General features: G+C 31.1%; 2 protein-coding genes across 5 annotated transcripts; one reads left to right on the top strand and one right to left on the bottom strand.

Moving 5' to 3' along the window:
* Positions 1–474: 474 nt before the first annotated feature.
* On the bottom strand, positions 475–26,055 carry LOC124535115 (serine/threonine-protein kinase polo). 4 transcript variants are annotated; one of them, XM_047111208.1, is made up of 12 exons: positions 25,647–26,055; positions 8,403–8,511; positions 7,799–8,023; positions 7,076–7,280; positions 6,322–6,514; positions 6,030–6,140; positions 4,791–5,017; positions 4,078–4,208; positions 2,747–2,928; positions 2,394–2,527; positions 2,173–2,285; positions 475–1,782 (listed from the first exon to the last, which is right to left on the bottom strand). In XM_047111208.1, exons 2-12 carry the CDS (start codon positions 8,499–8,501, stop codon positions 1,588–1,590), a joined length of 1,815 nt encoding a protein of 604 aa, XP_046967164.1. In that variant the 5' UTR covers positions 8,502–8,511; positions 25,647–26,055; the 3' UTR covers positions 475–1,587. The 4 variants fall into 4 exon arrangements, with proteins under 4 accessions (XP_046967164.1, XP_046967149.1, XP_046967157.1 ...); XM_047111193.1 differs by lacking the exon at positions 25,647–26,055 and adding an exon at positions 10,580–10,699; XM_047111201.1 differs by lacking the exon at positions 25,647–26,055 and adding an exon at positions 10,580–10,694 and having other exon boundaries at positions 8,403–8,549.
* Positions 9,495–21,864, top strand: LOC124535143 (pancreatic triacylglycerol lipase-like). Its single transcript, XM_047111230.1, has 11 exons — positions 9,495–9,771; positions 12,727–12,833; positions 14,722–14,880; positions 15,782–15,919; positions 16,617–16,720; positions 17,380–17,507; positions 18,046–18,186; positions 18,470–18,568; positions 20,084–20,195; positions 20,567–20,709; positions 21,451–21,864. The coding sequence occupies exons 1-11, from the start codon at positions 9,675–9,677 to the stop codon at positions 21,627–21,629; spliced, it is 1,407 nt and encodes a 468-aa protein (XP_046967186.1). The 5' UTR covers positions 9,495–9,674; the 3' UTR covers positions 21,630–21,864.

Raw genomic sequence — 26,055 nt, 5'->3', positions numbered from 1 at the left:
TTATTTTTTAATATTTCATATAACGATTACTCTTTATTTATTCATTTATGGTGAATACCATAGAATGTAACTATATTGATGATAATTGAGAATAATTGTTTAAAAAAACAGGCACATTTATGGTATTTAATATTATGGAATTTATCATGAATTTTATCATCCATTTTTAAGAGGACTTTAATGCAATCCGCAAGTTATGTTCTAATACAATGTCAAAAAGCTAATAACTGTTGTACAGGGTACAGATGCATCGCTCAAGAATCATTACTATATAGGGTATGATATTGTATAAAACTTTGTATATAAATGAGTGAACTAAAGATAATAATCTTTCTCTTCATTTCTTTGATTTTGTAATTTATTATTATAGTAAATACTGCATTTTCTATAAATAACTAAGTTTTAAGGAGGCAATTAAGTGATTTTGTAATTTTTACATTTTTATTACTGGCGATTTTCAGACACTTATGTCTAAAATTCAACACACATTTCTTCATAATTAGAATATGTTCCTGAAAATATATGAGTTTATACTATATATGAATTGTTCATACCACTTATTTTATATTTATATGACTTAGTAGTCACATAATGATTATTTAAATGGAATACCTGATTATGTTGAATTAAAAATTAAAAGTGATAAGTCAAAGGCTGTTGTTTGTACTAAAAACTTTATTGTCAAATGTTATGTTACATGAGGTAACACACCCCTTAGAAATGATCAAGTTACAAATGTGTAGTGCTTCAAAAGCATCATAATACTGTCTAGTTTATTTTCAGAAAAAAAGGTTTGAAGTTACAAGAATATATCTGAAAACTTGTATTGGATTTACAATAACTTATCAACTAAATGAATAATAAATACATTTTAAAAATATTTGAATAAAGTGAGAGTAGAAAATATTGAATCATCCGTTGCACTCTGTGGGGCATAAATTTTGTGATACTACTGAAGCACAAAAATAATGTTTAAAAATAGTTCTAAAACTAAATAAAATGATCAAAATAATCATGTAACTGCTAGCACCCGGCCGCTCAGTCATGGTGCAACTATTTATTCCCTTTAATGGTCAAACTAACAAAAACTAAACTAAAATTTTAATCCTAATATTCAAACATAACATTTAGAATGTGAGGCACTTGAATGTATTTATATTCTAACAATACAATTTATTGGCATAAGTGTGTAAATATTCCATTTGAAAAATGACCATAGTCCTAAATACTTTTTTAATTAAATGTGTCATAATTTTACATGTTACAATGTGCAATTTTGGTAGAATTGATTAACCTAATATGCACAATTGAAACAGTATTGAGTAACTAATAAATAAGGCAGCTAAGAGTTAAAAGATATCCATTAGGAATTGCTGAATTGCTGGGAAATTTGAAGTATTTTCAGCAGAATCTTTAATTTATCTAAATATTATAGAATAAAATACAAAACGATTACAATACATAGGTGCGCAAATTAGCACTTTGGCTACTAAATCTCCTTACAATCAATCTGTGCAGAGTATCAATTCATTTAATTATCATATGAAGATATACTAGGTCCATAGTCAGTTAGTAAGTTGTAGGAGGCTAGCATAGTTTGTTAGCTAATACGCTGTTGAGTTTTTCTAGTGCATATGTCAAGTTTGTGTAGAGTTTCTTATCACAGCCATGTTCTTCAATTGTACTGAAGCGGAATGTTCTAAAGTTTTTCTCAACATCTATGTATGTAACAGCTTGCATCAGAGGACAGAGGATAATTTTGGTGTGATCTTGGAAGTTAATCTGAAATTATAAAATTGGATAGTAAGACATTGTTCAACATCTAGTAACAAATACATATGTATAGGAGTAGCCAATATCCATTCATATTTACAGATTGGCTAACAAAACGACTAAGTTGAAACATTTATTTGCTGCCACACTTCTGATTCTGAAGATTTTAGTATCTACATGCAAAAAAAACTAGACATAATATTTTTATATAAAATACATAGTTAGGCAGAGTCAAATGAAAACCTGATGCTTAGTAGTTACTGTCTACCCATAAACAGACCAAAGAACCAGCAAAATAGCATCAAGTAGTACCTTTAATTACAGTTAATTTTATTCATGGCTAATTTTCGTATTTGATATACATTTAACTTTAATATGTTCAGTTTTCTGAGTAATTACCTGTAAGGTTCCATTAGTAAGGTACATGATGACTGCTAGTGTGGTTCTGAACCACTGGTGCAAGTGGGGCAATCGCGACAGACCATCACTCTCTCTCACTGGCACTGAAGCTCCTGTCAAACAAAAACAATAATATTAGTTGAGTTGTGTAGAACATAACAAAAAACGGTAAAATAATAAAAAAGTTCTTAATAAATTTATATAAACAGATAATAACTAACCGGCTTTCATAAGATGTTCTGTCATATATCTTCTAAAGTATGTAAGAAGTTTCATCTTTTTGTCCAGTTCCTGTGGGTATTCCCGCATAGTCATATACTGCTCTTGGCCCTGCCGGTTGATGTAATGTACGTTCCTGCAAACATTAATTTCGTCCATTCAATAATTATAATAATATGCTGCATTAAAAGAAAAACAACCATCCAGTAATGATATTGCTGATTGGTCTGATTAAGATATTTTTTGTGGTTTTCATGTGACTAGACAGAAAGACAATAAATTTTCATTATACATTACTAATATGGATTATAGAAGGTAATATGGATTTTAATTAATAAAAATATTTTATACTTACACTCCATTAGCGAGCATAATGAGCTTTGTGGTGTCGTTAAACATAACACCAACACTCTCATCACAGAGCTGGTAGCCGAAACCATACTTGTCGCTGTAGTCAACCCATTTTCCGACCCATACCAAGGGTTGCGCGGCTGGATCGCTCATGTCGTCGTTGAGGCACTCGCGGCGGCATTTTAACTGAGTTAAAACAAGAAATGATCTGTAAGTTCTTATGTATACAAAATACTTTAATACATGATAAGCTCAATCTCAAAACAATCCTATTGGTGATTATTGAACATTTAGTTTCTTTATACAATAACAAATTAAGTAGTATAATGCATTCCTAGTGTTTATCGATATTCTCAACGAAGCACGACAAATTCCCAAAAAGATTATCTTATTATAAGCTTGAAAAATATATATTCAAACGAGAATGAATAATACTAATTAGGTAAAAGTTGGATGATTAAATAGAATTTTCTTAGCATAAGAATATATGAGGTACACCCAGTGTTCCATAATTGCATACAGTATATTAGGATCTTAATTCTTTCCAATGTGAAAAGCAAGCAAAGCCTTTCGCCTATTAGTCAGATATCAATGTTGATTGCTCCAGAATAAATAAGCTGAGTATATCATGTTTAGAAAATACAAAATGTTGAAATTATATTAAACTGAGTCAAAATGGTCCTAAGATTAAGCAATTGTTTCTGAAAACCTCGGGTTCAAATTGTGCACGCGCATTGAGTTTTTATGTGCTTAATATTCTGTTTATAATTCATTTTGTGCTTGTTGGTGTAATGAAGCCTTCCTTAGTGGCCTTGTCAAACAGCGAATCGAGAGAGGGGAAGTGTTAATATTTTGTACATATAAAAGCAAACGGTTATGTTGCATTCCTATGGCGAACTACATGACCTGAAAAACTATTGATGAGATTGCAAAGTGAGGTTTTAAGTTTTAATTTGCTTAACATTTATTAATTTGCTTCTTTTAAAAGCCGACACTATATACTTTTATTAACCAAAAGTTTACTAGTGTTAAATAAAATTAAATAGTAAGTACTGAAAAATAAAGAGTTATTTGACTAAATTAAACCATCACATTAACTCGAAATTTTGTTACAGTTTCTCTCAAATATTGTCATTGTAAATAAAAACATTTAATTTACGATAAGTTTACCATGAATATTCATATTCAAATGTATTTTGAAGAAATTTATGCCCTTCTTTAGATAAACTCTCTACAGTACCATCGGTACAAAAAAAGTCAACAAATATTGCGTAATTTTAATCTAGCGATTAAACCTATTGCTTTCCATGTCCATGTTCTGAGACTAAAATTTACCTTGTTAGTAAGCAACGCAGCCAATTGATCGCGAAGGGCGATGAGATTCTGCCGATGCGAGGTGGGTTCAACCGCACGCGGCTCTGCAGGCGGCGCGCGCTTAACTGGCGAGTCCACTGCCATAATGTTGTCTAGAAAACAATGAAAACAAATTTAATTTAGAAACTTTTTTTGAATTCCTATTTTTAATTTTCTATTTCGAGTAAATTCAGTCGAGATGGCCCAGTGTTTAGAACGCGTGCATCTTAACCGATGATTGCAGGTTCAAACCCAGGCAAGCACCACTGATTCATGTGTTAATTTGTCTTTATAATTCATCTCGTGCTCAGCAGTGAAGGAAAACATCGTGAGAAAACCTGCATGTGACAAATTTCATAGAAATTCTGCCACATGTGTATTCCACCAACCCGCATTGGAACAGCGTGGTGGAATATTTTGCAAACCTTCTCCTCAAAGGGAGAAGAGGCCTTTAGCCCAGCAGTGGGAATTTACAGGCTGTTGTTGTTGAGTAAATTAATGAGATTTTGAAAAAACTTTTGGGATTGTAAATCAAGGCAGTAATTAAATAAATGGTGGTGACCACTTGCCACCTATTTTATATCATAAAACTACCCTTCCTTCCTCATTAAATATTGAGGATTGATTTTCTCAATGGATTAGTTAGGTGAAGAGGTTTCCTCAGTGGATTGTATATATAGGATAGTAATACTAACCATTAGCATTAACCTCGTTGAGTGGTCGACGGTGCAGTGCAATGCCTTCCAGTTGATCAGTCCTAGGTGCAGTTGTGAGGCAAGATAGGGGCAAGGCAGCTGGCATAATGCCAGATGAGAAGAACTCGTGTTGCAGCAGCTTGTCCACAGACGGCCGCATGCATGGGTTAGACTGCAGCTGTAGGACTATCATTGATGCTGCTGGCTTACGTAGTGATGATGGGATTCTGCGCAAAAACAGACAAAATTGTGGTTTTCTATTTATCACTAGATAGAATAAAATACTTTGAGAGCTTTACTAATAGCCATTAAAAAGTTGCACAGTGTACATTTAGATCTATTAAATCAGTTTAAGTGAAGTCAGTATGTCAATAAGTTTATGAAACTCTCTTAATTTATTGACATACCAACTTTGTTAGTTACATATAAATAAAGCTAATATTAATTCAATATGAAACTTGAAGGCTAAATAATAATTATTATTTAGCCTTCAAGTTTATATTGATTTATTTAACGGAATTAAATAAAGACAAATGACTCAGTGTTAACAATTACACATAATAAGATTACGTTAACAATAAACAACACAAGCAGTATGTAAGCATGATGAATAGCTGCATATGTAAGTTCATTTTCATGGCCAGCCACTTGTCTACCTTTTCTATTTTCTGGTATAACTAGTGCCGCATTTGTCGTGACCAAGGTGTGATCTAGATAGTACCCTTATAACTTTCATTAATATCGATCGACTTGTAAATGATACATAGACGAGACAAAGGATATTGATAGGATTATGACATTACATAGAAAAAAAAGGAGTCAACTCTGCATGTTATGCTAGCATAGATTTGGAGTTTTGGTTTTAAATTGGTTTGGGCAATTATAGGGTTTGTGTTTGCCATTCAACAAAAGTTCAGTAGCAGTACCACATTTGAATGTTGGCAGTATCTATAATGTTGAGCCTCAGGAAGGCCTTGAAGCTGTTGTTTTTGGAATCAAACTCTTTGTAATATCTTTGGATTGCTGTCCCGTCGGGTTATGAGAGTGCATCTGTGTTTTTGCCCGCACTCTGCTGGAATATAAAATCTGCACACAGGCATAGTTACCATTAAGCATGGCTGTGGAAGGCGAAATTGATCACAAGTACATTAGCATTATTTAACATTTTAATGCAGCTGTATGAAGACATTACAGACAATATGCATGTGTATCCATCACCATAACACATATATGTAAAACCTGTAACGTTGATTGAGAGTGTTATCGGCGATAACAGCCTGCGCGTATCGACTACGAATTGAGTGCCACGGGCCCGCGAAACAAGCTTGTAGAGCTAAGCTTACCCCATCACTAAGAAATTTAAAAGTATTTATACTCTTCCATCTGGTCTTAGGAATAAAAAACATGTATGTGTTGTTTGAAACTTTCTTCAATTAATGTATTTAAAATACATTGTATTACAAAAAGTTACAGCTAAATATTATTAAAAGTATATATAATTATGAATTACAAGTAAGTATAATTTACAAACCTATATTCACACTGCTTTATTCTTTTGTATGTATCCCGAAGTGTGGAAGTCTCAAATGGAGGCTTGCCTACGAGCAGTGTGTACATGATGCAACCTAAGCTCCAGATGTCCACTTCAAAAGAGTGTCCTTTCTTAGTCAAAATTTCTGGTGCTATGTAGTTAGGTGTTCCACATAAAGTCTGCTTTCTCTCTCCTAAAAGTTACATTACTACGTTATTTCCATGTCTTAAGCTTCAAATTTTAATATAATACCATATACATATAATATGGTCTATTATATGATGATTAACTTGGTGGCATCTCCTTGCAAGTCTATCTGGGTATGTGCCACTGTACTCGTTATTATATTACATACACTCACGCCAAAAAGAGCATATACTTAGTGATTTTACAATCATAATATGCACACATGGATAATCATTGTCAGTTGCCAAATGGCAGCAGTGTTTTGATGTTGTAAGGAATTTTTTTACAGAACCAATTTTATGGCAATTTCTCATTTCACATTCGGTGATCACTTACCATCAAGTGGCATTTGTAATACCAGTTAGTGCTATTTAATATAAACTTATACATAAAATATTGAACCACTATTGACTAAATTTTTTGTACATAAGAAATTTAATGTTTTGGAATGTAATTTTTTAATTGTATTTAGTATGATTGGTTAGAATTTATATTTTATTTACAATTAATGTATGTTTTATTAGAAAATCAACTAGACAATTAGTTGCATAGCTAATATTAGAAATACCTTCATATTCGATCCTGGCTGCAAGACCAAAATCTCCAATTTTAACATGGAGATCATCATCAAGAAACAGATTGCCCAGTTTGAGATCTCTATGGATAATCCTTTTGCTGTGCAAGTATTGCACACCGAGCAGGATCTGGTGCATGTAGAACCTTGTCTCTGGTTCAGATATGGCTTTTCTACGTTTGTGTAACTCCATCATTGACTGTTAATTAAGAACAGTTGATGATTATTATATAAATGAAACGGCAAATTTCTAGAGAGCTCATAATGCGAGCAAAAAATATCAGAAGGAATTTCCCTAGGATAGTAATTAAGTAAGTTACTGTATGATATCTATAAAAATAAACAATCCCAGAAAAGTGTTATGATATCTTTTTAATGATAAAGTTTACTATTATGATATAGTTAAAATGATATAGTTAAGATAAAATAATTAACCTTTTATTTTACAATAAGAACTGAAAACTCTAAATAAACATTCAACATATGTAATGCACATCAGCCGATCAGTAATTGAATTTATGAAATTTGGATCAACAAATTACAGCATTTATATCAAAACATAACATAATAATAATTATAAGTATTCTAACATATAAAAACAAATTTAAGACAAGATATTACGTACTAAACTTTAGGACTTAGATTATGCATAGAGCTTGTATGTAATTTGATATTTCCACATGTTATAAAATAAAATATTCTCATATTAATACATACCCTTCTTTTACACAGCTCCAAAATAATATAAATATTAAGTGAATCCTCAAAGAAACTGTGGAAGCCAACGACATGTTTGTGTAACAGGGACCGGTGGATGGATATCTCCTGTGCCATTTTTTCTTTTTGACTTGATTTTACCATAAGTTTTTTGGAAACAATTTTTCCGGCATACACTTGATTCGATGCTATATCTTGTATTTCGTAGCATTTTGCAAAACCACCCTTGAATTCGAATGATTGACACTTGTTAGTATTTCTTTATAAATTATTTAATAGTACTTTGAAAGAAGTTGAATATTTTAACTCATGTTTATAACGGAATTTTTAAATTTTACTGATATTGTCTGTTACTGAAATTTTGTTGGTAAACACATAAATTGTTAGTATATTACATTTAAATCAATGATCAATAAAATTACTCTATAATTAAACCGTTAACCAACGATCATTTTTTTGAAGTAACAGATGCTAACCTCAACAAATCATATGATTTATTTTAATTTATATACGAATATAACTTTGTTTAATCATTAAAGACAATTGATTATGTAGTTTCGAAACAATATTTATTAAAAATAAACATTTTTAGGATAAAACTTACCTTTCCAAAGAATCTCAGCCTTTGATATGTGCAATTAGTTTGGGGATCGTGTATTATTTCGGGAATTTCTTTCTTTTCATCTTCTTTGATTGACGTCATTATAAATAAGCTTAAAATATAAAGTAAAATAAAATACGACGTTAATAACTGTAAGCAAAGATACTGAAGATTGTTGACAAATTCACAAAGGATATTTCAAACGGCAATCGTTTGAAATGGAGACAGTTGTTATGGATTTTGAAAGCGTAAGCCAATGAGAGCGTTCTATTTATTTGTATTGCCAATCTAAAAAAATAACTATTTATAAAAGTACGTACTACACTACTGTGTCCTATTCCTTTAAACTTTATATTTTTTTCAGTTCAAAATGTAATAATATATTTCGGTAGGTTCCATAATTTGATATATTATTATTAAGACTAAAAGGGTGTCAAATTTAATAGTAGGTATCCATCTAATTCAAAACATTAACGTGGCGATTAAAAAGAATTTAAATAGTTATTTCTGAGCCTACTTGAATAAAGAATATTTTAATTTTAATTGACTTTGAAATAAATTGCACTTTCAAGTTAATTCAAGTAAAAGTAATAATATATATTTCATTATGTAGATATTAAAAGAGAAAACTAATTTTAGCGTATAACATTTTTAAGCTTTTTAATTATTTGTTGTTGTTTAAGTGGTGATATAAGATTTAAAAAATTGGAAAGTTTTTTTACTCAAAAAATTTAATAATAACTTCTACCTAAATTATTTCTAATAAAATGTTATTTTTTTAAATTCTTTAACTTAGTTAAAGAATTTTAGCCAGAGATTACACACACAGTATTATTTAATGAAGCAGCTTTAGACTTTAGTATAAACAATTAAGTAACATGTAGATACACAATTATATATTTCTTTAGCAAAAAACAGCACTCGATCAAAAACTATTACTTAATAAACAAATTAAGTCTAAAGATTAAATACTATAAAGGAGATTAATGGTGTTTAGTAAAAAATAATAATGTTATTATGGAAAAACTTATTACGTATTAACGTACATGCTGATAATTATTTATCTTGTTCAGCCAGGACTACATCCTGGTAATCATTCGCAAGTTTTGTTCGCTAAAATAAACTAGTATGTAATTATGTCGCGCTTATGGCTGTAGATAAAACACGATCGTTTGTTTTATTTTCTTATTTAAGTCTGATGACTGTCGCGGTGGAGTAATTATTGCAGTTTTAGCAAAACTATTTATTTCTTTATACTGCATACTTTTTAGTGCGATGAATATTTTTTATAATATTTTCTTTATTACATTGGTTAAAATTTTTGCATTTAATTATGGAACCGCTTTACGCACCTGGGTAACAACGGATGAACGTAAGTTTAAAAAAATGTTTTAATTTTATTTATTAGTTGTATGTATGTACATACATAAATGTAATTATTTTAAAATGATTCATTGCTATTTTTCCGGTTTTAATATCTACACATTTTATTACTTTAAAAGATAAAAGATTTGTTTTGTATCAAATTTCTAAATCAAATCCAATAACATCAAAATCAATCAAATAATAAACGAAATATGTATTTATATTATATTACTTACTGTGTATGTTTACATATTTCATTTTTATTTCTTTACATACATTACATTATCTCTATATGATTTTATGATTTAGCAGGTTTTTCTTTAGTTATTTTCTTTTTTTTATTATATATTAGTGATTAAAGTTAAAAAAATATCGTCTTTTACTGTCATCATACTTTCTTAATATTACGTTAAAGTAGATACGCCTTGATAAGTCGACATACCAGTTATAAATATTTGAATGACAATGTACGGTTAAAACTGGTATTTTTACAAAGTATGGAATAAATATAAAGTTATATATGCTTGTTAAAATCAGTATTCATCACTCATAATTCCTAAACTGGAAAGATTTATTCCTTATCAAGTGCATTAGAAAGAAAAAAAAACATGGTTGTGACGTAATAGGTAACAAATATTTGTTATTATTTATTATGTTACGCTTTATAAATAGTTAATTTTATGCTCATAAAAACATTTCGATTATACGTAATTTATATTACGTTACAACTAAGCCAGTTATCGGTAATTGTATAGAATATATGAGATATTTGATTTATTTAAACCGTTAATTATGAATTTCAAAATCCACCTGACCTTAACATCGTTTATATTTGATTCCGAAGTGATTTCATTTTAACAAGACACTAATTTTCATCATCACAATACATTGCGTGCTGGCTTCAACGCTTAAGACTGTTCATTGAATACAGCTTAGGTTTATAGGTTGCCTTGGCGACATCTGCCCTAGTAACGTGCACGAAACTGGGTCGAACGATCTCCCTACTATGCACAAAAGTAATTTGCGAATACATTACTTTTGATAGAAATGATTTTATTAGATTTTAAATAAATGTGTTCTTTGCACATTATTTTTTTAAATCATAATGCATTTGCAATGCCTATTTCAATTGATACAAATTCGGATAAGATCGTGCCATATCGTTAGATGGTACGGTTCTATTGTTATGCATATTGCAAGAAAATAATATTTGTATTATTTTATTTTTAGTAACTTGGATGATATTTATACGATAAGAACAGTGTTGAAATGTATTAGAAAAAATAAAATCATCAACCAAATGCAATAATTTTAGTCAAATTACGCGCCAATATTTTGAAGGAAGGCAGTTAAATTTGAATTATCATTTTTTTTAACACTATTAAAAAAGTCACGCTCAACAGAGTATATAACATATGAAGGCGCGTATACGTTTTTTTATGACCAAGTATTAGGAAATTATTTATGATTATTATTAGTTTTTATTTATAAATTGAATATACGAGTTTGTTATTGGGACGAGTGTCTTTCAATAATACTAAAAAGAATAATTTGCATGTTTCATATATTTCTTAACTTAAGTTAGAGATTAAATTAATGATAGATAGGGCAGTGAGCCCTTGGTACTCGTGGCTTAGTTGTGATAAGTTTATTTAGGGCGAAATGTACTGTCCAATGTTTACCTATCTGGTAATAATTAAAAAACTAGGTTACAGCTAATTGTAGTTTTATATTTTTAGAACGCTCGATTATAGATAAAATATCAACTATTATTTGGTATAACATTTAATTATAAAAATATTGTAAAATCTTTAACATAGATATATATTCATATATTTACATATATTTATAAAAAGAACGAATAAAGACTGGATGGTATCATGAAAGTAGGTACGTTGAACAAATAAGATTGTAGGTATTTGTTAACATTCAACATTTAAAAAAAATAAACAATAGTCCTAACAAGCCAAGGCTAGTGCGAATTGTCATTGTCAATTTACAGGGCATTGTCAAATTGTCCGCTTGTCTGCCTGCTAGCAACAAAATTCCCTAAACGTAAACACCGATATTTGAATATGACACACGTAAGAACATCCAATGAATAGGTCATCATTTTTTTTTAAATATGAGACGTCATCACATACATTACTCTGATCCCAATGTAAGTAGCTAAAGCACTTGTGGTATGGAAAATCAGAAGTAACGACGGTACCAAGACAACATAGAAAGCTAATGGTAATCTACATCGACTCGGCCGGGAATCGAACCCGGGACCTCGGAGTGGCGTACCCATGAAAACCAGTGTACACACCACTCATCCACAGAGGTCATCGATTCATTCGATCATTATCAAAATGTTATATATACATAACTAGCATAACATATAGCTCATTGATTCTGTCGTCCGTGCTATACTTGACCGCAAGGAAATAGAGAGCTCACCTTAGTAGTAAACGCTACCACAGGTGAGTGATTTGTCAATATAATAGGTCGCATAAAGTTCATATACTGTTTAGTGTTTATTATATTATAAGAGCCGTTATGGCCCAGTCGTTGGAACACATACATCTAAACTGATGATAGCGGGTTCAAACGCAAGCATCGCTGAATTTTCAAGTGCTTAATTTGTGTTTATATTTCGAGCTCGTTGGTGAAGGAAAATATCATGAGAAAACCAGCATGTGTCTTATTTCAACGAAGTCTGTGAATCCACCAACCCGCATTGGAGCAGCGTGGTGGCAGTGGTGGCTACGTACTAACCTCACCTAACCATCTCCTCAAAGGGAGAGGGGGCCTAACCCAGCAGTAGGAAATTTACACGCTGCTTCTATAATGATAGTCTTTAGAACTACACCATTCTGTTATACGGGTATCCCGAGCATCGCAGTCTAAATGACTTATTTTTACTATTCCATATTCAAATATGCTTTTAATTAATAATTTTATATATTTTTAATTACAGTTGAAAATCACATAAGTCCGGACGATATGAAGGAATTTGTTAAATGGAGTGCTAAAAGTAACTCTACGGCAACGACTACACCCGTCGTCGACTACGTCAGCTATGAGGTTTTGTATTGTTTATGTTTATTTTAAGAACTGCCATATCTAATCAAAGGTATTTATTCAAATAAACTTTACAATTATAGAAACAAATTCTATAATCAATCATTCAAAAATAGATAATAAAAATGTGGTTTTTTCGATGTGTACGTTATTTATTTGCGTATGATTATTTAGATATATGTACATCCCAATAATACACAGCCGGATTATCAGTTCTAACGTGAATCCGGAAAAAAAATAAACAAACTCCCCTCCTTATGTTGTTATTATTAGTATAGCGTACATTATTGGTATGCTGATTGCGAGTTTTATCGCCTAACATTGTCTGTTATAATCCGTTTATGCTATTTTTGTTGTTGTTTTTCACCACGTCCCGCATAAAGAATTTATGATTCAGACAGTTGAATTGATTATGTTATAATAAGAAAAATGTTATTAACTTTTCATTTGAATAAGATAAATTTCCATATCGTGAGGTCTGAAAGCCGCATTATTAATTTTCAAAATAAGGATTATTGTTGATTTTGATTCCTTAATTTAAGTCAACTTGGTGGTAAGGCTTTGTGCTAAGCGGCTGAGTAGGTAACCTTTACTTTACCTTTACTCATGATCTGCTAATCGATAATACTTAGTAAATGGTTGTGTTCCTTTTTAAGGGGTGAGTGAGTAACTGTAGGTATAATATACTTAATATAAAGGTTGGTGGAGCATTCGTAATATACGGATTGGTAATATTTCTTACAACGCCACTTTATATGGATATTGGTGACCGCATATAATCGGGTATCCATTATATCTATATAGTTGAAGAAAAAGAAACATATTTTTGTATGAATTATTTGACAGTAGAAATAAATTAGTTACCACTAAAATTTAAGCGGAATAAACAAGGGCGAAAATTTTTATTTTTTTTTAATTTTTATTGAGTTCTAACAAAACTGTGTTACAAATAAAAAACCAGTGTTTCTAAACTTGTGTAAAATAAAATGAAATTCAAAGATATGACACGAAACTTCGGTCAACAGAATCCAATACTGGAGAAGGGTCGAAATCAAGTTATTTGTCAGACTCGAAATGACCGTGGATCCGGGACTGGAAGTGAATGGTGAATAGTGAGGACAGATTAAATCAATCCATAAATATAAAGCAATGTATAAAATTATAACAATGAATAATCCTCTGTTTATTTTTTCCGGATGCGTTTATAGATCGTTCATACAATTGATTAAAATTGAGTACAGTTGTTGTTGAAAGTTGCATGAAGGTTTCTGGTAGAGTACCAACAAATAGCTATTTTTTTTTAAATATATGTAGCGTAGGTCACCCGCTTGGAACGAAGCGAATAGAAAGAGACAGAAAGAGAGAAAAAAGAGGGACGTGGTGACCTCTGCCAGTTCAGTCTGTTCAATCTCACTTCAATTTAAGTAGCGTAAACGAACTTCGTTCCAAAAATAATTACAACGCCAAAGCAACGCAAGCCAAGCGTTATATAGCGCTAGGCAATGATGTTGTCGTAAACAGATATGTTATTAACGCGCAAAAAGTGAAGACTAAAAAACGTCCTAATTGTGACGTTTGCCTTTAGTTGTTTTACGTAGTAATATCTTATAATACATCATAATTTCGTAGTAATACGTTTTGCGTAATTAAAACATCCAGTTATCCCTTTTACTTATTGTTTTTATCAAGCTATCCTTTTTACTTTTAACGAAATATAAAAATAAACTAAATTAAACGCTCCCCGGCGCGTCACACTTTTTTCTGTTGTTTAGTATGGATATAATATATCTGTTTATTAGAATATCATTGGCGAGGTATTTAATCATTATTTTAGGTCGGTTTTAATGCAAATAGCTGTCATAAAAATTTATCTATCTGAATCTTCTTCTAGGAAACTACGACTATCCTCCCCGTCCCTGATTTAGTTGACTGCTTCGGCTTGGGTTCTCTAACACGACAAATATGGCTTTTCAACATGCGCCCTGACACCTCTGATGACGTCAACACACATTTCTACTTTTCATCTCGTCGTAAGCCTGGCAGAGTTCAGGTATGATATTGAAAGACTTCTGATTTTTCATTTATATTTCGTTTTTTACTAAAAATAACTTAATCTATACTTATATTATAAATGTCAAAGTATCTCTGTTTGTCCTAATGAACTAAATTTGATGAAATTTATTGTGCTGCTTTTTTGCCTAACATATGATAATCAACCCCTAAAACGTGAACGAAGCCGCCGGCGACCTGACCTGGCCTAAAATCCTGGATGGGCCAGTGATAGCCCTTAGTTGAGAATATAAAATATATATATTAAGAAAATATTATAAACATATAGAAAAACATTACTCAACATTGTAATATACAAGTTATTTTACTACACACTAAATATAGAAATATATACATGTAACAGGTTATTCCAATGTCTTAGCTATTCAGAATTAATATTAAGAAACTGCAAATTTCGATCCAATTATGAAATCAACAAACAACAACAACAACAACAGCCTCTAAATTCCCACTGCTGGGTTAAAGGCCTCCTCTCCCTTTGAGGAGAAGGCTTGGAACATATTCCACCACGCTGTTTCAATGCGGGTTGGTGAAATGCACATGTGGCAGAATTTCTATGAAATTTGTCACATGCAGGTTTCTTCGCGATGTTTTCCTTCACCGCTGAGCAGGAGATGAATTATAAAGACAAATTAAGCACATGAAACAGCGGTGCTTGCCTGGGTTTGAACCCGCAATCATCGGTTAAGTTAAGCTAACATGAAATCACCTCATTAAAATTGAAAAGAAAAAAAAATGTAATATAAAAAAAAATAAAGAAACAAGAGCAAGCACCAAGAAAACACGAAAGGTAGCATAGCATGTACAATTTTCTAGCATTATTTCTGTTGTTCACAATGATTTTGAAATAAATAAATACAAAAGAACTATTTTAAATGCAGGTATTTGCTGGGTCACAATTTGGTCTCGAATGGGTGGACTTCAACCCGGATAGGAGAACTATATTGATCATTCATGGATTCATGAGTCACAGTAATGCATCTTGGGTACGAGAGATGACGGGCGCTTTTCTTGAATGGGTATTTATTGTTCAAACGAACATTATTATTTTTCAATCAATTTATCTTTTATTCAACAGCATCATTATTAATAATTGTCAACTATCGTCAGTTACACCACCTTAATGGTATTAGATCGTGTGCTAATATTAATGAAAACAGTATATTAATTAATTATGGTTTAGAATTATTTCTACGATGACGTAGACCAATTCAGAGAGAATATTTGTAAAATTATTAAATAAAAGAACACGCAACCCTTTACAGCCAAGTAAAAATCTCGTAATTAAATAATGTTTATTACTTGACATTTAATATAATAATGAACAATGCCTAATGAAACACCAATAATAATCACTCTTAATCATAATTAACCTATATTACAGATCTGTTTATTAATTAAGAACTGAAATTAATTATTTTAATCAATTAAAATAAACTACAAATAAAATCTGATTTGTATTTTTTTGTTGTCTTTACTTTTATTCTTCTCACGCACACTAAGAAATGTTGTAAGTACGAGCGTCATTCACACATACATACATACGCCGACGATAAAATTTAGCGTGGAGGCGTACTTCGTATAAAAATATTGAGTTAGCGTAATATAATATTTAATGATCGACCTAAGTCACGATTTTTTATAATAGATGGCTCTGATATTTTAATTTTTTTCCTGTCAATTGAATTTTCTAAACTATTTGTACTTATTTTTAAGGCTGACGTGAATGTAATAGCCGTGGATTGGAGTAAGGGCGGCAATACTTGGAAATATTGGAGAGCCGTTGCCAATACACGACGAGTTGGTTCTGACGTTACTGGGTACTGAAATAAAGTCTATAAGTATTTCTAATAAAATTAAAGGTAAACCTCTTTTATAGCCAGCCATATCTAGCTGCTTAAACTACTCGTGTGATACAATTAAACATCGAAAGTCATCGAGAGAAATAAATGGTTTCATTAAAGATTAACTTATATCTTCTATGAGTCCAACTTTTGAAAATATCTTTAAGTTTATATATTTGTAATTGATGCCTGAAGAATATGAGATTCAATTCATTATTACGATGCGATTGATTAAAAAAATACTATGTTATAAACTTTCTCAGAGTTCTTGATCATATTAAAATTTTGTTTAAAATGTAAATAAAAAAAAAAAGAGTCAAGATGGTCCAGTGGTCAGAACGCGTGCATCTTAACCGATGATTGCGGGTTCAAACCCAGGCAAGCACCGCTGTTTCATGTGCTTAATTGCATCTCGTGCTCAGCGGTGAAGGAAAACATCGTGAGGAAACCTGCATGTGACAAATTTCATAGAAATTCTGCCACATGTGTATTCCACCAACCCCCATTGCAACAGCGTGGTGGAATATGTTCCAAACCTTCTTCTCAAAGGGAGAGGAGGCCTTTAACCCAGCAGTGGGAATTTACAGGCTGTTGTTGTTGTTTGTTGTAAATAAAATTATCATTATTTTTTATAGTTTTATGAAGCAACTAATGTCAGCAACTGGAGCCAGAGTGAAGGATTTTCACTTCGTCGGTCACAGCCTCGGAGCTCACATTGCATCCTATGTCTCTTACCATATTGGCAAAGTTTCTAGAATCACAGGTAAAAAGTAACAAAATAGTATGTCTAGCCGACATGGCTAAATGGTTAGAACGCGTGTATCTTAACCGATGATTGCAGTTTCAAACCCAGGCACTACTGAATATTCATGTACGTATTTATAAATTAATTTCGTGCTCGGCGATGAAGGAAAACAATGTGAGGTTTCCTCACAAAACTTCATAGAAATTCTGCCACATGTGTATTCCACTAAAACCATCTCCTCAAAAGGAGATGAGGCCTTAACCCAGCAGTGGGAAAATTTACAGGCTGTTGTTCTATGTCTACAATTTAGTAAATATATATTACATTTTTATTGTTCTGTAACTTACTTGTTTTGACGTTATAAGCTAGATTAAATAAACTCTTTTAAAAACCGAGAACGCTTAAAAAATAGAATAATATTTTCTCATGCTCGTTTTGGCGCATTACCAAATTTATTTCAAAAGTCTTTCAACGGAATCGTTTAATAAAATTGAAATTGCGTTTGAAAATGTTTTAGACATTTCGATCTAAATTCTGTAAATGTTGTCGATTTTAGGCTTAGATCCAGCGCAGCCGTGTTTTAGGACATCAAATCGTGTGGAGCGTTTAGACGATACAGATGCTGATTTTGTTGACGTTATTCACACCAATGGGAGATTGTTGCAGAAGATTGGTTTTGGCTTACCTGATCCTATTGGTAATTATAATTAACGTGTATTGGTGTTCTTATAACGTAGACTTTGAATATTTGAACCCAGTCATTGAAAAATCAGATTTATGAATACGCTTTTACTATTTTGTATTTGTTTGTTAACTATTTCTAGACGCCCGATATATAAGGACGAAAAACCGATGAAATATTTCCAAATTATTTGGTCAAATTTTTCAATGTCATAAGCATTTTTTTAATTTGAATTCTAAGATATGCACGAAGGTAATATGTTATTAGGCACAATATGTTAATAATGTCGTGTACTCAGGTCACGCAGACTTTTATCCCAACGGTGGTATGAAGCAGCCGGGGTGTGGGAACAAAACTAATTCAATTTGGGCACGATTGTTGCCAATATCGCCGTCTAGTAAGTACATGATTATTTTAATTATATATAAAATGCATAACTTTTCCTTTGTAATTACTCTAGAAGAGGTTCCCTGTGAAACTAGCTATTAGCATACAATTTCGCAGCGAAACTAATAATGGCGGGTATCGGGAGCATCGCATGCAAAACATTTCATTTCAGGCGCAAACTTATATTAAATTCTTAACACTATTTTGCCATAATAGTATTATTAGGATTGAAAATACCTTAGTCGAGAAGAGAGAAATTACTTTATGAAGAGTTCTTGTGAAAATTTATTCAAATTAATAACAGTGACTATGATTTTATTGCTTGGTATTAAAACACATATACAAGTGTAGTACGACATAAATTAGATGTAGCATCGGCAAAATTTGTAAAATCGATTAAATTAAGTAGGCTATCTCAAATTATCAATATTTATTTCTTATGTGATTATGATCTAACTTTTAATATCATAAGATCTAATACATTTGTCAATTTGACATGTCAACATGGTTGAACTGATAGTCCAGGAATTTTAGCACCAAAAATCAGTCCGCTCTGCATAAAATCCTTCTACGTGATTTTTTGATTGGATTATGTCGGAGGGTGCCCCACCCCAAGTATAAAACCGAAATATTTCAGAACAATAGGGGGAAAAGTTTGGTGTAAAAAAGGTGGCAAATTTTGTTCTCTACAAAAAAGATTTTTCGGTTTTTTACGTAAAACTTAACGTTTCCGAGATATATGCAAAAAAAACGTTTTCCAAGATGGCGGCTAACGCTCGCAGTTTCGGGCGACAGAAACTCGGTTTTATATTTGGGGGGCACCCTCCGACATAATCCAATCGAAAAATCACGTAGAAGGATTTTATGCAGAGCGGATATCTAAAAATCTTGGACTATGACGCGAGAATCTATAGCGACGAATAGCGTCTTGTATGTGTCTTGTTTGAATAAATCGGCAGTAATCGGTTTCATTGCATTTTCTGATGCTACATCTAAGTCGTGTCGTCGTTGTGTCGTACTATATGGCTTGAGGCTCGTTGTTTTTGCACACGTTGAACACAAAGTGACGAGATTCCATTTTTGAAAATTATTTTTTTTGCTTAATGGATATTTAATTTTTTAAATATTTAATTAGGTAGACAGATTACTATTTTTTTTAAATTTATGAATGTATAAAGACATAAAACATTAATTTTCTTTTTCTAAGCCATTTAACCTTTTTTTCTTGTAGCTATTACAGAGCTTTATAGTTTTATCAATGGATATGCAGGGTAACAGCATCTTAGCTTCTTAGGTTGGTGGCGCCTTGGTGATGTAAGAAATGCCTTACAGCGCTAATGTCCATTTTCCGCCAACCTTTAAAAAAATACATGATGTTCTTCAAAATAAACTTAGAAGTTACTCTCTTTTATCAATCGTGTACATGTAAAGATAGTTTCTATGCCGCTCATATATAACAAATGTTTTAGTAGTGTGAGTTTTATCTGTTTTAATGTACGTAATCTAAGAATTGAATTGAATTTAGAACTACAGCAAGCGATCTGCAGCCACGGCCGGGCTTATCTCCTCTTCACGGAATCTTTGATCAACAATAATTGCACATTTCAAGCTCATCAATGGAATTTAACTTACGAAGGGTGAGTGTAAGTTATTTAATACAATTTCTTAGGAAACGCTAAAAATGTCTTTTGTAAAGTGTATTTCAGCGGGTTTTGTTATGGCTAAAGATGAATTAGTGTTACACAGAAATATTTCGGATTTGTTCCTCCATTCTGCTATATGTATATATTATAGGTCGAAAAATTTGTAAAGATAATTCATTGAAAGCCATTGAAAGGATTTATAATTTAAGTTAACCAATAAATGCATATAGAGTAACATATATATAAAAATAGTTTATAGCAAAGTTTGCTGTTTGATATACGAGTCGGCCTTACTCCAAAGGGCCAATAGATAGATAGATATATAATATCAATTCAATAGCTATAGATAAATTATCATTTCGTAGAGTGAATGCGAGTTTGCTAGCCGCTTGTAATAGATTGACATCTCCATGTTCCGTGATGGGCATCCAAGCCGTGGGCGGCTCAGGGCAACCCCGGGCTCGAGGAGGTTACTTCGTGCTGACGTCGGAGAAAGAGCCTTACTGTCGTAAGTATTTGGATAAAGTTTATCATAATAAAGTAAAAGCAAAGTAAAGTGTTACTTTACTTTGCCTGTAAATTTCCCACTGCTGAGATAATGCCTCCTCTTCTATTAAAGAGGAGGTTTGGAACATATTCCACCACGCTGTTCCAATGCGGGTTGGCGGAATGCACATGTGGCCGAATTTCGATGAAATTAGACACATGCAGGTTTCCTCACGATGCTTTCCTTCACCGCCGAGCACGAGATGAATAATAAATACAAATTAAGCACATATATATGTATATATAGTGGTACCCGCCTGGGTTTGAACCCGCAATCATCGGTTAAGATTCACGCGTTGTAACCACTGGGCCATCTCAGCTCGTATCATTAATATGAATCATTTTTTATCGAAATCGGGCCAATTCCTTCACTGCGACAAATTAATTATTCCTTACTAATGTAAGTGAAAATGGGGCATTACAGGAATTAAAATGTTGTGTCTCTAGTAACTGTAGTTAGGTACTCTCACCTTTCGTTCAATTAAAAAATAGGAATTCAGGGTATTGATGTTATGTGATAAAATGACTAATAAGTTTAACACTAATAATCTTGTCAGTAAGTGATTTGTTGAATAATGTTGTGTCTTTTTCTTTTGATTACAAATAATTGTTGACAGAAAGAGATAAACCTATGATTAACTAAACAGTCTTTAAACATTATTAAGGCAGACAGTTTTATATAATATTACTTTTTTTCCATCAGAGGACGATATTCTTCATCCATTGTCTGAATTGTTACGAGATTTACGTCAAGGATTTCGACTAGATCGCTCGCAAAAAGTAATACCGAAGGTTACATCGGCCTACGCTGATCCTGATTTTGAAGATGTTACTACAACCACTGCTAAGAGTTGGTTAAAGAAATTATTTAGTTTTGGTTAAAATCTGTTTCTTCCACAATATCGTTTAAGAATTATTATTTATAAGAAATGTATCTTCTAATTTATTAAAGACTTTAGTTTTAAAGTTAATGTTATTATTCTTTGCACTTGTATGGATTATTTGAACGATCTCTGCAATGCTATATTTAATGCTGTTATTTTTGTATTGTAATTGTTTTGAAACTCGGTTCCAATTATCTATTAAATAAAGTGTTTTATTGATATACAAATGAGTTTTAATTTTGGGTGCCAACAATCCATAAAATACTAATTCTTAGGCAGGACGTGCCTATTTGTTTATAGGAAAAAGGTTATTTTCAAGCTACCAATTCATATTCAATATCCGATATATAATTGTATATATATAGCGTTATTGTGATTGGGATATCTTTATTGTTGTTGTTTTTAAACTGTTATATTTTGCTTAATTTTGTGAATTTATGGTATTATCTCTAAGAATCCTATATTGTCATTTGTGTGTATTTAGTATTTAGTATTTAGTATTCGTTTTCTACTTCATTTATTTTTTATTTTTTTATCAATTGTCTAAATGTTAAATAATTAATAAGCGTGTTATTATTGCAGTCTGTAGTATTTATTGAATAGAGTATAGTTAAAAATTGTTATTGGAGGCTAACGTAACTATTAATGCTGTATATACTTATTAAGTGTTTGAAGTTGTATCTGTCTTTTTTCTGTATTCTTGTTTTAAGTGTTATATTTCAAATACTGTGGTGTATCGATTAAATAAATAAATACCGATGAGATTCTATATCAATCTGAAATGTATAAAACAGACCCGTTATCAATCTTAGAGCTCAACAATCCAGAATATGTGAAGTAAAAAAAAAACTTTTAACACCAGGTCTCCATTTGCACAAATCTAATTCATATGTCCTTGGGCAAGGTTTACACTTTCCTATTTGTATATAAATTCCTCAAATAATTTAAGATTTGCCTTATACTAGGTACATTAAATCACATATAAAGAAATCTAACGATTAATAAGGCGTGTTGCTCAATAAAGGACTATGATGATTCGTCATTGTTCGTGCTGTATAAGTAAATAATTATTCACTGTATTTAACAATGTATATAACTGATTGGCGGAAATGGGTATTGCTTTTTTCCAAGTCTACCTTAGTAAAATTTAGTATCCGAACCGATCATAGCGTTAAAATAAATTTAATCCTGTAAAATGATTCAAAAACGCTCACAAGAGCCTACTCGACTGAAACATTTTTTAAATTGATAACATTTTTACATTATTTTAGAATGAAATGATTATTTTGTATATTTATTTGTATTTTAGATGTAGTATTTATTATTAGTTATTTTCTTATAGCTGGCTACAAGATCAGTAAAATTTGATGTGAGACTTAGTAGTCTAAAGCTAGTGCTATTGCAGTTAATAATAACTGTAGATTAAATATTTCATTATATTAAATGTATCATGTAGTTCACGTAATAGAAGCTTTTAGTTTAATTAAAATGTGAAATTAAATATTATAATAACAGTGACAACAGATTACTTTGTAATAATGGAAGAGCCCAGTTCCAGTGATTGACAAAATGAACGCATGCCGTTGTTTGAATAAAAGATTATCGTTTTTTGGACGAAACAGTGGTGTTCACGGCTTAAAGTATGTATTTGAAGAACAAGCTACAAAATTGAGCAGGTAAATACTTTTTAAATATTTTATGGACTAAAGTATAAACTTTAGTCCTTTAAATTAAAGTATATAGGTAAATTCTTTAATAGGTTTGTTAATGTGGACACTATTTATTTTTATCTAACGACGTTAGTATATACTGATACGAAATATTCTTCAAAGTTTGTTTATTTACGACATCACATTAAATACATCTAAAATTGTCAGTGTTCCTTTACTATATTGTCCATGTTTTATATACAAAAACTTTCCTCTCGAATCATTCTATTTATTAAAAAAATCCGCATCAAAATCCGTTGCGTAATTTTAAAGATTTAAGCATAAATAGGGACAGATAGTGGTAAGCGACTTTGTTTAATACTATGTAATTATGATATTTAATGTATAAATATTAAAAAGATTGACAAATTTCTTACAACCGTAATCTTATGGCCCTAGATAAATTCAAGATCCAAATAATTAATTACTTGACTAAACAAACATAAACTTAAAATTTTATAAGTCCAATAATTACCAACAAATATTTTTAATCCAAGTAGGAAATTTATATGTGTATAAGAAATTGACTTAATTTATTAAGACTGTAGCCTTCTTTTTAATAAAGCTCTTCTCATTAGCGTTTTGCTCGCTAGTACTGTTTATTAACAGAGTTGAAAATTATTTATAGATAAGCGTATATTACTTTAGAAATACTTACATCCTATCTCTAGGACACATTTTATAAAGTTATGTCAGTAATATTAATATTATAATTGATTAACGAGATGAATAAGATCAAATTTCATTAGCATTTTATTTCATAGCGTGTTCTTTAATATTTTTAATACAATTTACCCGGTAGTTTTGTTCTCAATAGGATTTTTATTAAGTGCAATAAATTATTAAGGCAAAGTTTTACGACTTTTAATGTTTTTTTTTTTACGTTATGTAATTATAATTCAAATTGTTGTTACAAGTATGGGCAAAATGTTTCGTAATATATTAGAAATGGTAATTATTTTGAATAATTATTAAGTTTATTATTAAATGTGGATTTAAAAGAAGCCATGAACCATGAAATACTTTCAAGAAAGTATTGAAATTTATTAAAATATTTTTAAATTGCAAGATTTTTTAAACTATTTTTTGCAATCCGAACAATATTTTGAGTGAAGTATACATTATTATATATTTTTTATATTATTGAGCTTGGAAGTTTTGAATTTATATCTTTTAGAATAATCATTCTGATAGACTTAGTTGGTTGTTTAATTTTGTTCCAGATTTCTATGCCAAGTTTCAAATATGATTACCAATTGCCTTGTATGTACAATTTTAATTTTAGGACGGTATGGCTATTGATTCTTCTGATGTTCGTCGGCTGTCTGTATATACTCCTGATGCCAGTGGTACAGCGGGGCAATGCAGTCAGCTTCACCCCTGACACTCGCTACTTGTACTGGAATACAACATTCCCAGCTGTGACCATTTGCGAAACCTATTCCCCAAAGAGTGTATTAAAGAAGTTATCTGAAAACTATGGTACGTACTTAGGAAACTTTATAGATATGTTTTCTAGACTTCATATAATATTATTAAGGAACTTTCAACGAAGAAAAGTTAACGATAGAGATTCTATCACAGATAATAAAAAAGTAAGGTAATAAAGAAAATGGTATCTCTCTAAAATTAATAAAATTAATAAAAATAAGTAAGTTCTTAATAGTAAACCTTTGAAATGGAGTTTTCCTTCATTGTAAGCATATTATAATTGAATGTATTAAACAATAGCAGGTTTGGTGGAGCCACTAAACTATGACTACAAGAGATACGTAGCAGACTTGCTATTTGGACGAGGTATTTGTAGTCGGTCTCTATGTCTGCCTTGCGGTACAGCAGTACCTTGCGATGTTCCTTGGAGAGACATTATTGAAAATGTAAGAAATTTTTTATTTATTAAATTATAAATTGTTAAACATTACATACATTCGTGTCAGGTTCAATTTTAATACCATGCAAATAGCAATAAGCTTAATAGCAAAAATACAACACCTCGCCTTATTGTTTTGACTGGTGACAGGAGGCTGGTTCGTTTTTTGCCCAGATAATCAGAATTGCGATTCAACGGGGAAATGCTGCTAGCATTCCTGCCACCATTCTACGCCAAGTTAAATACAGTAACAATTTTTAATTCATATTTCACAACGTAATATTAATAATTTTTACCATAGTTATAAATATAATAGATATGTTTATACCACGTACAAATCTACGTGATATTAAAATTGTAATTTTACTTACAAAAATATAATTTTATTGACAAAATATAATTGATTTAATTTTAATAATTATATAACATATCTTACCATTTAGCAAATTCTCAGTTGACGTTTATTTTAGATTCATAAAGAGTGTAATGAAATAATAGCAGACTGTCATTTCAATGGCAAAGAATTCCCCTGCTGTGATAATTTCCATACGGTGGACTCTGAATACGGATTGTGTTTTTCTTTTAATAGCTTACAAAGCAAGTAAGACCATTTATTGAAAAATATTCTAGTCAATGGTACATTTTTATTATCACTTGTTTATTTCTATTAAATGACATCTTCACTGAACACCATCACACCATGTTTATTTCACGTTACTTTTGCACATGTTAGTATAAGTTTGGTAACGTTATCAACAACAACTATCATAGATTCACTATCACATAATAAAGAAGTACAGATCACTCATGATTAAATATAGGTCCAGCTTCATTTGCACCTAACT

This window comes from Vanessa cardui, chromosome 2, assembly GCF_905220365.1.
Source record: "Vanessa cardui chromosome 2, ilVanCard2.1, whole genome shotgun sequence".
Lineage (NCBI taxonomy): Eukaryota > Metazoa > Arthropoda > Insecta > Lepidoptera > Nymphalidae > Vanessa > Vanessa cardui.
This window is presented reverse-complemented; position numbering and strand designations above follow the sequence as displayed.

Coding starts and splice junctions, on each gene's coding strand:
- LOC124535115 (XM_047111193.1), bottom strand. Junction 8,024..8,402: donor GGCTGAGATTCTTTGGAAAG/GTAAGTTTTATC, acceptor TTCGAATTCAAG/GGTGGTTTTGCAAAATGCTA. Junction 6,515..7,075: donor AGCCAGGATCGAATATGAAG/GTATTTCTAATA, acceptor TGTAACTTTTAG/GAGAGAGAAAGCAGACTTTA.
- LOC124535143 (XM_047111230.1), top strand. CDS start 9,675: ATGAATATTTTTTATAATATTTTCTTTATTACATTGGTTAAAATTTTT. Junction 20,196..20,566: donor TGGAATTTAACTTACGAAGG/GTGAGTGTAAGT, acceptor ATCATTTCGTAG/AGTGAATGCGAGTTTGCTAG. Junction 20,710..21,450: donor GGAGAAAGAGCCTTACTGTC/GTAAGTATTTGG, acceptor TTTTTCCATCAG/AGGACGATATTCTTCATCCA.